The 16,611-nt window shown below is 38.6% G+C and overlaps 1 protein-coding gene across 1 annotated transcript in view; it reads left to right on the forward strand.

The window, feature by feature from the left end:
* The first annotated feature begins 5,404 nt into the window (after nt 1–5,404).
* The window catches only part of gbb (glass bottom boat), a 77,627-nt gene continuing 66,420 nt past the window's right edge, over nt 5,405–16,611 (forward strand). The window contains exon 1 of the mRNA XM_076527366.1: nt 5,405–7,303. Within this exon, the coding sequence (XP_076383481.1) occupies nt 6,853–7,303 (451 nt within the window). The 5' untranslated portion in view covers nt 5,405–6,852. The remainder of the gene's footprint in view (nt 7,304–16,611) is intronic.

Here is a 16,611-nt window from a genome sequence, read left to right on the forward strand (position 1 = left end):
TCGTTAATCACTGTCCGAATCGTCCATAATTATGTTCTAACGGCTTCGTGCAAGCGTAATTAGCTGTTCGTTTTTATATATTTTATTGCGCAAACTAGTACATATTTGCAAAAATGAGTAAGTGAAATATTAAACAGTGAACACGTTACGAGAATCTTAAAGTACTATCATATTATTTTCGACATGTACAAATTATTAAAATGTGAGATAAGTTTTTATGTAACCCATGTGTGTTTATTACAATTCAGATAAAACATTTTTAATTTGCATAAGAATCTGCAGAAAACGTATTATATGTAAACGGTGTTACAACATTTTTGGCGCGGTATTTTCTGTTGTAATAAATATGGGTTGTTTTTTTTTATAAACATATAATGTTTTTAAACTACACGTTGATAATTCCTATATTCTAGATCTTTTACTTAATCTTGCTCATTGTCTTTTTTACCACCATCGCGATTAAAGTCAAACTGATAGTCAATTTCATGCTTTGTTAACGATAGTAATCAGTGCTCGAAAGAGTTATCTCTTTAGCACTAGAACTACCGACCCTTAAACCTGATTAATGTGCATTGTTTTATAACAATGACAAGATTAAAATTGCTCAAACTTCGTACAACTTCTATTATAATTCATACGTCTGCTTTACAAAAATTAGAATTAAAGAAAAGTTTCTTTCGTCAACTCAACGGCTAGTCATTCTAAACAAACAAAAAAATAAAAATGACATTAATCCCTAGCGTTACGATCTTATAGTAAGGATTATTATTTGAAAAAATGTCGTTATTCTTTTGATGATTTTAATCAATTGTAAATCGCAGTCTATTCATAACTGAAGAGTCAAATTTTATTTTTCGAGTTAGAAGGAACGAATAACATTCACAATTATAGTAGATTATGTATGAAATCTTTATCGCGTGTTTGACTCGTTACTATAGTGCAAGGGGTTAAATCATTTTAATTTACACGTTTTCTTGCATTTTAAAATTCTGCGCGTGCAAAAAGCCCACAGTCTAATTATAATTTATGCTCGGATAGAAAAGTTCCTAACAAAATTTGTCATGAAAACAAATTTTCATAATTTTCATTTTCACTAATTCGGTAGTTCTAGTATTGATTACCGATATAAGCAGAGGTTTCATAACGAATCCAAAAATTATATTAATTACATGAGGGCGTCGAACAAATATGTAGTGATGTAAGTCATATTTTCCTCATTGTCAAGGTTATGTGAAGGTTATTTTGCCAGGAACGTTTTTGTTTACCAACACGTGTATCGTTCATCGGCCAAATTTATCGTTAAAATAATTTTAGAGTTAAGTTAATTTACGGTGATTTTATAATCAATTTCACTGTTTATTTTTACATTTTATCATACACAGATTATATTTCCAGACAAAAATCAAAACTTTTTAAATCGTGATTTACGTGATTTATGATTTTTAGCTCGCTCGTGCGTAGATATTCTAGCGACTAAGATATTAGATCTACCGGAAACTTCTGTCCGTTTAAGAAATGAAAGGAAATATAATAGACTTTTCATATAAATTTAGTAATATTTATCGTACAATATAGTTTCCGTCGTTACTTATGACCTCTTGCCAGCGTGATGGCAATTTGCGAGCAACATTTTTCAAAAATATATGTCTCAAATAAACGTGTGCATACCTATCGAAATTTGCAATGACATTATCAGACAGAACTTTCCGGTAGACCTAATATAACTCTGTCGCAGTATCCGGATAAAAAGTGAAGCAGAGCAGTTCCCCACCAAAAAAGTTCCAAACAAATTAACGAGTTGATTAACCCCGATAGGAAAGAGGAATTTAGGAAGACATTGAATTTCGTATTGGTGATGCTCGACAGCCACTCTAAATGCACGAATACTGTCGTCGGCCGCAGCATACGAATAGTAGGAAGAACAAACGGAGATTTGCAAGCGGAACGTGTTCTCCGCCGGTACCGAGCGAAAATTTTGCACGGCGAGCGTGGATGTGCCGATGCAAATTGAATTCCGAGTTCGAGCCGTTCCCGTATCCGAACGATGCAGCGTGCTTTCTATTACGTAAGGAGACGGTTACATTGTGATACACGTTCGCGAACTTCTTCGAAACCTTGCGAACACGCGGTGTTACATGCAACATTCCGCGAATGCCGCAATAGGCGTACAAGTGGCGTGTATACGCAACGCATTGCACACTTGTCGAACAATCTAATCGTGAGCGTAACGTTTCCACTCTGTGCATGGAAGTGTACGAGCTATCCTTCATTTTCGCGGCTCCCCGTATCACGGCCCTCCATCGCTAATAATATTGTTCTCTTTCATGGAATGCTGTACCGATCGAGTTAGACATGCTAGATCGCTGGATCGAAATCCACGATTTCGAATTACCAATTCCACGCGTTTGCGACGGGGTAAGTGTAGCTATTACTGCGGTTTCTCAACGAAGGCGAACTTTGACAGAGAAAATAAGACCTTTTTCACGTCAATATATACCTATATTATATATATACCATTTTGATTTATATTTTATATATTTTTATTTATATATACCAATCTATACCTATTATTATTTAACTTGAATATTTACTTTTCTCAAAGTATATATATATATATATATATATATATATATATATATATATATATATATATATATTTCTGCGGTTATGTATCTATTACTTCGAGCCAAATACTGCGGACGTTCCGATTACTGCGTGTCAAGGTTGACACATCCCATTTTCTTTTAAATGTACACGCATAGCTACAATTCCTGAGATCAGGATATCACTGTAGCACTTCACAAATTAGGTATAGGCATTCTACGATCAAGCGTGTTCGGTAAAGCACCGCAGTAATGTATACACATATTAAAAAACTATGCGCCAAATACTGTGATAGTAAATAATATTTGAGGATAGATGATAGTGACGGTGTACGACGTAATAAGTAATGATTACTTTATCTAAAAATAACGTTAAAATGAATAGTTTATTATTAATTACTAAAATATAAATGCCTTTCGAATCAGCGTTCACAGCTGCCAGTACGAGTATTTCATAAGACTCAACGTTTTCATACGCTTTCGAATATCAAAAGTCAATAAATGAATTAATACTGCGATTGCTGTTACTTGTATATCATAAATTATCAATATTAAACATATAAAAAATTATGAGAATCATTTTTCGAAGATTTCACACTATAAATTTTATTACTTTTATAAAATATCGCAGTATTTGGGACGTCCGCAGTAATACCCACACTTACCCTACAAGCGAGCAGGTGTAATTTTCAACCTGTTAACCGGGGAGAATTAACTTTAGTTTCTCGGCTATTTGTAACTTGTTTCACAATAGTAACTTTCTTCTCCACAAGTGAGAAGTTATACAATCAACAGAACAGATAACAAAAAATTTGCTCCTCACTTGACGGTTATTTATTTTGACAGAATGTTTTATGGCATATTTAGAAAATGTATAAATTAAATATTTTCAATATACAGAGAATTGATTAAACAAATTGATATAATTATTTCGCGATTGTTAAATACACATGTACGTATGTTCCGTTACCTGTTACACAATTTTCGTCAGGATGTTCTGACACCCTAGGTATACTAGATGTAGAAAACGTGTACAGCGATGTTTGAAACTAAATTGTGCAAATTCGAAGCGTTACCATACGCTCGCACTGGGTATTAATGGGTAAGAATGACGTGAAATGTAATGCACTCCACATACACTCTTCAAAATTTCCATGACGAGAAAAGTTTCATCATATCTGGTTAGCAGGTTAAATAACTTTGCCCTACGTATACAGCGATTGGCAGTGGTTAATCTTTTGAGAACGAAAGTACTTTAAAATACTGACACGTTTCTTATTTTATTATATATATATAATATAATATAACATAATATAATATAATATAATATAATATAATATAATATAATATAATATAATATAATATAATATAATATAATATAATATAATATAATATAATATAATATAATATAATATAATATAATATAATATAATATATAAATATAATATAATATATAAATATAATATAATATAATATAATATATAAATATAATATAATATATAAATATAATATATATATATATATATATATATAATATATATAATAAAATATTTTATAATTATTGCTTGCCAACCTTTGCTTCGATGTTCAAATATTGTTAACAGATATTATATATTTTATTATTTATTATTGTTATATATATTACGCATATCCTTAAAACCGAAATAAAATTATACTCTTCCATTAACAATACTTAAACATTGAAGCAAAGATTGGTATGCAATAATTATAGAATTCTTTCTCGTCTAGGAATTTGATAAGAAAAAATGAATGTATAAGAAATCGTACAGTTGAAGAACCAGAGCTTTAAATACTCAAAAAAAGTTGTTACAAATTCATTCGTTTCGTTGCAACTCCGAGGATTAAATTTTGAAAAATTAAAAGGCGTTCTATTGAACAATTAGTCCTCGCCGCTGACGGCAAATCCGCGTTCCACTTCAACTGGTAAGAGTCAGAACTTTTGGACTTTCATATACGATAACATAACGTACGCACAATATTCTTTTAAAATCGCTATAGGAAGAGGCTGGTAACTATTGGAATAAAAAGTCCAACATTTAACGCCGCCAGTCCTTGCATCCTCTAGATTCGTTGCTTCAGCACCCTGCAAAGTGAGACAATGGATAACAGACCAGTTTAATCGCCAAATGTTGTTGACAATCGGTAACTATAAGTACTAATTGGACATTCACGTATTGAATCGTAATAAACTGTGGCATGAATAGGTAACGAACTAATTTCCCTTCAGCTTGTAAACAAAAATGGACAATTCGGAAAGGGGAGATACAATTATTCGAGCCTTGCACCTTGTTTTTATAATTATTGACACTTGGCAACAATAAAAATGAACCGCAAGACTCAAATTAATCGTATCTCCTCTTCTCAAATTGTCCATTTTTCTGCACAATCCGAGCGCCAATTAGGGAGACTTCGCTATAATAATAACGCGTGTATCGAGTAAACGGAATGGACCGTTTGTTGTAGGGAAGTGAACTAACAGCTAGCGCGCGAGAAAGAGCGTGTAACAACAATAATAAGAACAATAACGAATGGTGATAACAACGACAAGAAGGATTGCCGCGTGCAATAGTCACGGCGGAGAGTTCGAACCAAGCAAAGGAATCACGGAAGAAGTCGAGAGAATGACAACAACGATATTGAACGGGAGCATCGGAAACAGGTAAGCACGGCCGGATGTCTCTAGCGAAAAGGTTTTCGGTAAGATTGCTATCGCGAAGAGCCAAGATCGGTCGAACTTTTCCGTGCGGTTCGGCTCCGGATCGGCTCCAGAGACGGCGATCGGTTCTGGGATCGCGGGAGCACCTCGGTCCAAGGCCAGTCTTAACGAAAGATTGAAATAGGCTGGTGTGACAGAAGAGGGTTGCGTGTAACGAAGAGTCGGAGAAGGGAAGGGAAAAGGTGTATGAAAGGAAGACGGGAGAAGAGAGGATCAGTATGTACGCGTGGCTACCGGCGTGGCAAGGCAAGGCAAAGGCAAAACGATGCGAGAGGCGATGAGAGGTGAGACGAGACGAGACGAGACGAGACGAGGCGAAGTAAGACGAGAACAGAACAGAGAAGCAAGGCGAGGCGAGACGAGGCGAGCGAAACGAGAGAACGCGCGAGAGTCAAGAGGTAAAGGCAAAGGAAGGCAAAGCGAGGCGTGGCTCTGTCGGAGGAGCGGTACGGCCCTGGGAGGCGGTGGTGAGGCCTCACGGAGGAGCAGCGACGACGAGGAGGTGCACGGCACGGGCCAGACAAACAGACTGGCACTGGCATCACGGGAGTCGGCGGCAGTGGTCACCGGTACTCGCCGAGACGGTCTCGAGAATCACCCGTGATCGCGGTTGGTGAACGTGCGCGGCGTGCATCGCTTTAAATCGCAGCGAGACGAAAGTGCGCGCAATGTGTGCCCGTCCGAATCATTGAGAGCCATGGGATCGCGATCGAGAAGCGGCCGTGATATCGGATCGGTCCTGTCCGGGGAATGAGCGCGCGCGAGTGTTGCGAGCTGCGCGAAACTAACGAGAGGGGAAAAAAAAGGAGGCACACGTATATAGAAAGGTCGAAGGTGACCGGTGCACGGACACCGTTCCAACGGATGACTTCTTGTTGTTAAGTGTGTGGACGAGCATCGATCGTCGCATCGATCCGCGGATTCGTGGACCATACATCGATCCCCGTGAAGTGGAGGGCGATACGCGTACGTTTACGCGCCGATCGTTGAGAGGAGGATCGAGAGAGTTAGACGACGACGAAGACGACGAAGACGACGACGAAGACGACGACGACGACGAGGACGGTAGTGTTTGAAATTTGTGCGGTGTTAGGTCGAGCGAACGGGACGAATCGGGCCGGGGACAAGGCATCGTCGATCCACGGATGCGCGGACCGTAGCGATCCCGTCGATCCCCGATACAAGTGGGGGCAATACCGATCGGCAAAAGGAGGATCGAAAATAGGATAGAGAAAGGTGGAAGCCGACGGTGGTGTTTGAAATTTGTGCGGTGTGTAGGTCGAGGTGGGATCGAGTGGGTCGATCACGCGAGATCGATCCGTCGCGGCTCGATCGCGGCTCGATCGCCGAGGCGGCGGTCCCGCTCGGCGTCCACGTTGGTGGCTCGATAGGAACGACGACGACGACGACGACGTCGTCGTCGTGCGAGCCCCGACGTAGGAGGAGGAGGAGGCGGTGGCGTAGGGGGAGGTGGTGTTGGTGGAGGTGGTGGTGGAAGCGGCGGGAGACAGAATGGTGGCTTCCGGCCCGTGTCGCGAGCGAGCGGAAAGACGCGGCGAGATGTCGCCGCGCCGTCTCGCGCCCCTGCTGATCCTCGGGACGATCCTCGCCGGGCTGACGAGCACCGCCGCCGCGGACAGGATGAGCGGCCTCTACGTCGACAACGGATACGACCAGACGGTCGTGCACAGGGTGATCAGTCAGAGGGAGAAACGGGAGGTCGAGCACGAGATACTGAATCTCCTCGGGCTGCCGGACCGGCCGAGAAACACCGCCGGTAGGCCGCCGCAGGTCAAGAGGTCGGCACCCAAGTTCCTCCTGGACATATACAAGAACGCGCTCGGCGAGGACGAAGACGAGAAGCCAATCGGCGAGCAACGGAGGGTCAGCGAGTTCGACCTTACCGGTCAAGATCTCAGGGCCATCGACCAGAGCGACGTCATCATGACCTTTACCGCGCACAGTAAGTCATTATATTATGGCCCGCTTCTCTATCTACTCTCTTGGCTCGTTACCGATCCCCCTTCCCCCTTTCTCTTTCTTTCTTGCCATCGCGGTGTCCTATGTGTCATCGCCACGGGGACCGTGGAAAAAGCTAGCGTTCGTTTGTCTCTGCACGTTTTACCGTCAAAGATTTCGCGTGTCAGCCGTCGCGTTTTCGAGTTATTTTACCAACGTTCCGCGAGTATCGCGGCTCTGCAGCTCTTCGTCAAGGGTTGCGAGACACGTCGGTGGATCCCTTGAATTGTCTCGGATACGTTTTACCTTGTTTCAGATACATCGTAGCTCATTTTACGTATTTCTAGCGGGCTCTTTTTGTAATTGTTTTCCCAATGTTTCGCAAGCGTTTCGGATAGCTTCGTCGAGAATCGGGGGGTCATCTCGGTGCATATTCTGATCTATGACGAAACTAGCTGCAATGTCTGCCGAACGTTGGCGCAATAATTCCAAAATGATGTAGCTTAAGACTGGTTTAGACGCGGCTTGTAATTTAGTAAAACAGTGAGTTGATATGCGCTTACTACTAAACAGTTCGGTAGGTAGAAAATAACTAGATTGCGGATTTTATGCATTTACGGCAAAAGTGAATAAATCAAAGTACATAGCGAGAGCACTGCAAGAATTTTAAGATATCGTTTCATTATTTTCAACTCGTTCAAATGGTTAAGAGAATTGAATACGTGTCTGCGTGGTTCTTGAATCTTAGGTAACGCAAACAACGTTTATTGTGCGCGGAAATCCGCAGTCTATTAATAACGCGCGATAAGTTATTAAATTACTCGCGATTGAGTGAATCACCGGCTACATCTGAATAGGCCTTTTTTCACCCGAAACGGTTTAAACAGTACGATCTGTATGATCGCCGTTATTGTTTATCATATAGGAAGTAAAATAAAAAGAAAATAGTGGACGAAGAATAAGCTGTAACGAGGGTGGTACAAAGTGTCATAAGTAGACCGCAGATTTTATGCATTTATGGCAAAATCGGATAGCTACGATTTCAAATAAATAATAATAAGTAGTAATAAGAAGTAAATTGGTTAAAAGAATTTAAAAATATCAGTGTATTATTTTCAATCTATTAAAACGATCGAGCTATTTAGTTTCTACATTTTGCAGTTGACGCGGGCAATTTTTATTTCGCATAAAATACCGCAGTTCGGTCATGAATTTTCTGTATGCGTCCCCATGTGTTCCCGCGATCGGAGTTGCTGCTCTTTTAGATCCGCAAACACTTCCAGTCACTCGTCACCCGAGCATCGTTTCGTTAACTTTTTCAAACGAAACGGAGGTTTCTCCTTTCGTGAAAGAGATTCTGATAAGATGGTACACGGTGGACACATCCTCCTTCGGCAGTCGATTCGCTACATAGAGTCGGGTCATCGAACATTTTCGGCTCGAGCCTGCGGAGAAAGCTCGAGCCTCGTCGATCCGCGAAAGACTCCAGCTCCATCGGGTCCGCCTTGGATTCTATCTTACGCTCTGACTTTCCCTTCCCCGCAGTCCCCGGACCATCGTTGTCACTCGACGATCAGTCCCTTGAAAAAAGGCTCGAAAAAAGACTCGAGAGCTTTTCGAGCGGCTCGAAAATTCGACAGCGGTCATCGCAGAGGAAGAAGCTGTTGTTCTTCTAGATCCGAACGCTGCGAATTGTTTAGTCCAGTTCGTCGACGGAGTCACGCATCTTGTAGAAGATCCTCCTGATCTCTTTCTTTCCGCGTGTCCTCGCAAGAACATCGTCGACTTTGTCCAAGAAGATAGCTCGAGGGTTTCCTTATTAAATCCAGTAAAAGTGTCGTGAAGTGATTCATCTTGTAGACGATCTTCCTGATCTCGTTCTTTCGAAGCACGAGAGACTACTGTTTTAATTCCGTGCAACGTTGATCCCGTTTTCCGATGGAAAATACTGTGCTCCGGACAGTGTTCCTTTTCCCAAAGAGAGCGCATACGAAATACATACAACTCGATGCAACTATTAAAATGATAAATCATTTCTTATCTAGTTCTGCAATCGCGTTCTGCAATCGATGCAGAACATTTTTACTTTGTACGCAGATCTGCAGTTTATTACGTTGTTTAATAACATTATCTGATCTTAGAATCATACGGTGTGAAGGATTTGTCAGCGAACGACGTTTCTCACGGGACTGCGAATTTTATATACTTATGATAAAAAAGCGCGAGTAAAATACGAAACAGTAGAAGCTTTGTCAAGATTTAAGACTATTGTCATGTTGCTTACAATTCGATGCAACCATTAAAATGATAAAATTTCTATATAATTATATTAAATATAAAATTTAATAATCAAATATTAAATATCAAATATAAAATATATAATAATTAAATATTAAATATAAAATTTAATAATTAAATATATATATATATATTAAATAAAAAATTTATTTAATATAAAATTTCTTATCTAGTCCCCGCGTTCTGCAATCGATGCAGAACATTTTTGCTTTGTACATGTATCTGCAGTCTATTACGTTGTTTAATAATATCATTCGACCTAATAATTTTTAACGAAGCTAATGAAAAGAATATCACGATCTCTGAGGAGTCGCTGATTTCGTTAGGAAAATTAGAAAATTTTACAATATCGGATTTTCGCACTTTTAGATAACAAACATAATTTTACTTTTGTAGTTAAATTATACGTGTGTACCTGCGAAACACACGAGAACAGAGAGCACCTGCCGATAGGTGAGAGAAACTGCGCAAATAGTTGATCTAGTTGATTATTTTAAAGTCATCTCTTAACTGAAATTGATAAAATTAGTAAATAAATTAATCGTTGTTACGAATACAGTAACCCATTTTATTGTTAGTTCTGTTTTAATTTGAAATAGTATATGAACTCGGTGCTTAGGCTTCTACGTACAGCAAATTTTCCCTAATCGATGCTCAGATTGTGTATAAATATGGGCAATTTGTGAAGAGGAGATACGATTATTTTATATACACTATATTCTCCCTAATTCGCGCTCAGATTGTGCACAAAAATGGACAAATTGGGAAGAGAAGATACGATTATTCGAACCTTGTGGCTTGTTTTTATAGTTATTGACAATCGGTAAATATAAAAACGAGCCGCGAGGCTCGACTAATCGTATTTCCTCTTCCCAAATTGTCCATTTTTGTGTACAATCCGAGCGTGAATTAGGGAGTCATTTAGTAGTAGCGTCAATTTAGGGAGCCACTTAATAATTCCGATCTTTCTTTCCTTATTTCACTTCGCGTATGATGCGAGTAGGGTAGCGAAACCGGAAAGTTCTGTCCGTTTATGAATTGAAATATAACACAATTTTCATAGATTTAATAATATTTGTTGTAGGATATACTTTCCATCGTTACTTATGACTTCTTGCCAGCGTGCTGGCAACTTGTAAATGCCATTTTAAAAAAATAATTTATTTTTAGAGGCGAAGAACTCAACTAGTGTTTAGTTGACATCAGCTTCAGTTTTGAATTTTTTTCCTGTAAAAAGTTTTGCAAAGAGAGAAACAAGTGATGATCGGAGGGTGCTAGGTCTGGGGAGTATGGCGGATGCGACAGAATTTCCCAGCCTAGCTCTGCGATTTTCTGACGAGTCGCCAAAGCAGCATGTGGTCTGGCATTATCATCGGTAGCCATGTTTTTACGATCGCGTCTCACTTAACAATGACATGAGACATCTTTGTTTCAGTTTATTTAGGAGAGTACATGTGTGCAAATGCAATGATAAAGAGAGATAGTCATATATGTCTCAAATCAACGTGTGCATATGGATTGAAACTTGAAGTGACACTATCGAACAGAACTTTCCGTAGACCTAATATATTTTTTGACCAATCGCTGTGCCTTTTGTTCATCTTCGGTCGTAATCAACTACATAGTTATCGAACGAGACATATTAAATATTCTCATTCGAAAACAAACAAAATAAATGAAAAAGAAGCAGTTTCAATGCCCAACAACGACTGTCGTTACAAGTTCGTTGGATATCGAATTACAATCACCGCGTACAAGTGTTTGGTACCCCTTTAGCTATAAAACTGTGTCAGCAACGCATAAAGTACGCATACCAGTTTTATGTGTGTCTTATTCTTCGATACGTTTGGTAACTCCATGTGCCATGCACGGATCGTTAAGCTTCTAACAAGTTCATAAGCTGCGCGTGATCTACGGTTATAAAGAAACCGATTGTTCTAATATAAAGACCTCGCGCAGTCCTGGAAAGAGGACTCCGTTTATCGTTGTTTCGAAAATCTCACCGTTTCCTCGTAAATCCAGGGTTCCAAGGATCGTTCGGCCAAATCAATTTCTCTTGAAATAAACAAATCACAGAAAGAAAAAGTTGAAAATGATCAAAATCAACGTTATCTTCGCGGCACAGTAAATTCTTACTAATACTTCTTCAGCTTGTGAACAGAAATGAACAATTTGGGAAGAGGAGATCTGCGAACGTCGCGGCACATTTTTTTAGTTGCTGATTGTCAACGATTATAAAAGGCAAGGCAAAGCAATTATATTATTATTATATTATTATATATTATAATATATTATAATATATTTATTATATTATATAATATATTATAATATATTATAATATATTTATTATATTATATAATATATTATAATATAATTATATTATATTATTATTGTATTATAATTATATATAATATAATATAAATATATTATATTATATTATTATATTATTATTATATTATATATATTATTATTATTATTATTATTATTATATTCGACAACAGTAGCTCGAATAATTGTATCTCCTCTCCCCAAATTGTTCATTTTTTTGTTTACAAGCTGAAGGAAGATTAGGGAGAATTTGTTGTAACCGTAACGGTTCGAGAATCCGAGGAAATATGGTAGTAGAGGCGAGACATTGTGGTCGGCGACGAAACCGTTGCCGTAATCTCGATGTTCCGGGTGACGTCTGGTCTATGGCGTCCGCAATGTCTGATCGTTCGGTGAATTCCAGCCAGCCGGAGGCTAACAGCTTCCGCGAACGCTGCACGCCGGCGTGCACCTAGCTCGGCGAGGTCCATGATCGAGCAGTGCGATCCTGATTTGACATACAGCTCTACGCGCGTGCACTTATCGATAGACGCAACCTACCGCGACTTCTGCCTGCGGTGAACGCGTTGTTCCGTTGAGTCGCGATGTTCGCGTCGTTCTTCGTTTCCGAGACTCGAACGAACCGTCGCGCAGTGGTCGGTTCCTATGCAAAAAGCCGGAAAAGGTCAGTTTCAAAAAGTATCCCCCTAAAGCATAATTTATTCACTAGAGATCAATTGAACATGTTGCTTATTATTTACTATAATCTTTTTCACCGTCTGCTCATTTCGGACACGGCTGCGTGGCTTCGAAGTAGCCCATCTTCAAATCATCCTAAATTTATGTCATCGTTTATAATTATTTTGTTCTTTGAAAGTAAATAATTGTTACAGAATTTAATGTACTTAGTATGCACTTGAATTATGTCACGGGATTATTATTATTATATTATGTTAATTATCTCACCTTTTTTTAGTTATGTCCAATTGAACGCACGTTGAATTTTCATTTTGTTTTTTAATTATGAGTTCGGTGAAGTTCGGTGTTCGCTTTGATCGCATTTCGAAGAGCGACGCCTTACGTTAACAACAAAATAAAAATTGGCTGCTATTTGCTACTATTGGAGAAATCGGCTAATAATAATGTCACGCGTCACACGAAGCATATCGTGATACCTATGGGCTCTACCGAGTCACGCGAGATGTTTTGAATAGGATGGGTAAAAAATATTTCAACTGTTCGCACTCTTTCGAAACTAATGAGAATAATTATAAATTGTTTTTTCGGATTATATACAGAATTTTGCTCACGTCCGACCCGTTCATATCGAGTTTCTTCATTTCTCGAAGAAACAATCGAACTACTGGCTCCGGAAACCAATAAAAACGGAACCAGTTTTTAATTGAAAACAAAAATGGTATTTTAAAAAAAATTGTTTATAAACAATTGAAACGCCGCGTTTTGTTTTCATTATTCTATTCCAACGAAAACCCAAATATATGCACTAGTAATTGAAAAAGTAAGGCTTATCCTTTTTGTACTCGAAGCCATTTTAACCGTAAATCTAAAATAATTTTTCTGACTTATGGTATTTCCGTTTTATATGACAAAGCGCATTTTATGCATATGAAATTGAGTCTTGCGATGACTTGTGACGACAGTTACACTTTTAACGATTTTTCAAATTTAAACTTTGTTAATATAAAAATCATCTTGGAACGTGAACGAACAATTTTAGTGGTGCTTCAGAGTCACCACTCGAGCGCAAAGGGTTAAATATATAATTTCAGTTGTTGTATGTTTTTTTTCCCGCTTTTTGTATGGAAACCGACCACTGTGCTTCGATCGTCCCGTTTCTGCCGCCTAAATTCAGCGTAATCTAAGGATACCGCCGCGTTGTTTTCGAATCAGACGATAGTCGATCTTATTCGACGTTTGCTGTCACTCGAAGGAGGTCAACAAGGTTTAATAAATGCGGAGTTTCGTGAATAATGTTTAATACAACGTAACGCGCAAAAACATAGATAGGAAATCATTATGTATGATGTGAAGAAGAAATGTGCGCTCCAAATGTTTTTGATCGTCAAGTGGTTTTGATTGGCGATTTCCTATGTATGTATGTTTTTGCGCACTATATATTACATTAAACATTATTTATAAAACTCAGCATTTATTAAATCTTATCAATCTTCTTTGAATCACAGGAAGCGTCAAATCATCGTATATGGCGTGAAGGAGTGTATATGCGTCTCAAAATGGTTTTGATTGTTCAAGTGGCTTCGATTCGAACATACGTGTGTATACACGGTGTGTCGATTATTTTCTACCAGAGATGATATTAATTTTTATGTAACTTTCGCCGTCATTCGGGAGAAAAAACATACAATTTTTGTTCAACTCTTGCAGGTATCAAACGAGAAGAAATTAATATTTATTTGTCTCTTGCAGTCACGCAAAAAATATTAGATATAATTACCGCTTAAATAATCATTTTAGTTATTACTCGATGTTAATCGGAATCATTTGTCGATTTACGGATAAAATTGTCGTTGCTTTCGAACAATTGTTTAAAAACTGTTGATCTTCAATTTTGAAATGATTATCGGAAAACCGTCGGTAAAGTTAAAGTGTTGATTATACACTCGGGGTGCAATGTAGCATGATCTTCTTTTACATAGCTCAGTGAAATGGTCCACTGAAATGGTCCAACTCCAAATTCTATGAAACAGGTGCACACAATGCATAAAAAAGTTTGTCACAGACTATTGCAATAGTCTGTGACTCTGCAGAGTTCCTAATGCGATGTTCTCGTGGACACAACAAAATGTTGGGTAGTGTAGCCGGTTATTGTGGGGTGACCAATTGCTGTTTCTTTGACTTGTTTACGTCCATAATTAATTTATTACATTCCTGGAATAAGATACATTAAGTCTTTTTTATTCCATTATATTGTTTACTCTTTTATAAAAAAATTTAATATGTCAAGGTCATATTTGATATTTATTTATATAATTTTTTATTTATTCGATAAATATAAAGTTACCTGTACCCGAAAACAAACCAAAGGCACAGCAATTGGTCACCCCACAGTAACCGGCTCCGCTACCCTAACAATTAAATAAACTGCGGCAGAGCGAACGTGTCAATTGATTCGTTATATATTTCGCGACGTATTTTCGTGCGTTACATCGAGCTGCCTGGATCGATTTACTATTGCCTGCCGGACATTGTAGGACGCGAACCCACAGAACAGCCACGGAAATCGAGGTTCTACCTTTAAACTAGTAAGATCTAGTAACAGATAGCAACACCGGAGTATCGACAACAGTTTCATGCATGCTACCGCTCGCCAATTTCCCTTTCTCAAATCATAGACTGTTTCGCTTTTCTAACTGCGAGATATCTCAAATATTTTGAAGATTTTCTTAGTTTAGCTTCGATTCGACTGAATCCTCTGACTTACGAGCTCCTGTATTCGTAAGTTAATGATTGCTGTTTCTGACGAGTATACTTGTCATAACCAAAATTATTGCCATTTTTATACGACGAATATACTCGTCATAAGAAAAAATGTCATTTTGTCATGACGAGTATACTCGTTATAAGAGAAAATGTCCTTTTTTCACGACGAGTATACTCGTCATAAAAGAAAATGTCATTTTTTCATGACGAGTATACTCGTCATCAGACAAAATATTGTTATTCCTTCGTGACGAGTATACTCGTCATAAGACAAAATGTTGATATTTCTTCTTGACGAGTATACGCGTCATGAAACAAAATATTGTTATTTCTTCATGACGAGTATACTCGTCATAAGACAAAATACTATTTCTTTATGACGAGTATACTCGTCATAAGACAAAATGTTGACATTTCTTCTTGACAAGCATACTCGTCATAGAACAAAATGTTGTTATTTTTTCATGACGAGTATACTCGTCATAAGACAAATATGTTGACATTTCTTCTTGACGAGTATTCTCGTCAAAAACGAGAATAAGAAGAATATATACTTTGATATTCTTGATTAAATCATATACTTTATGAAAGTGTTGTATCTAAACAAAAACACGAACGCACACGTACAGAGCAATTACAGTGACTTACACACTGTTCGAAGATATTCCAATGTCTAACTGGTGAAACTGAAATACTAAAATTAAATGTACGGATTTCATTCTGCCATTTTTGTGATTTTCTGATTCCATTTTTCTGATTGACTCGAACGGTCTGGAACAATTACCATTGTCATGTTTGTCGAGGGATTCTCGCGTTCGATCCGCGGATTTTCCTGTTCAGGTGAGACGCGCGCCTCCGCGAGATCGAGGCTCGCGTAGCTCGAACGATCGTCCGAGAAACCGAGCCGAAGATCTGCCAAAGTCACCGAAGAAACGCTAGACGAGGCATTCCGTGCCGCAGAATGCTCACACCCACGAGAACTGCTTCGAAACCGGTAGAATCCAGTTGGTCAAAGCGATTTATAATCCCGAAGTAAACTCATGCAGAGTGCATTAATTAACATCGATCGGTTTGAAAACATTTTCAAAGCTGTTTCTGAATTCAAATCTGCCGATTAAGAAACCAGTTTCAGCTCCAATTCCTCCGTTTCCATCGGCGGCCGAGCGTCACTCCTTTTTCCTCTCTTCTCTAACGGAACCGTGAACCGTCTGTGACTTTTCGACGCGATATGACGCGTTCGGCTCA

The sequence above is a fragment of the Megalopta genalis genome, chromosome 19 (genome assembly GCF_051020955.1).
Source record: "Megalopta genalis isolate 19385.01 chromosome 19, iyMegGena1_principal, whole genome shotgun sequence".
NCBI classification, from domain to species: Eukaryota; Metazoa; Arthropoda; class Insecta; order Hymenoptera; family Halictidae; genus Megalopta; species Megalopta genalis.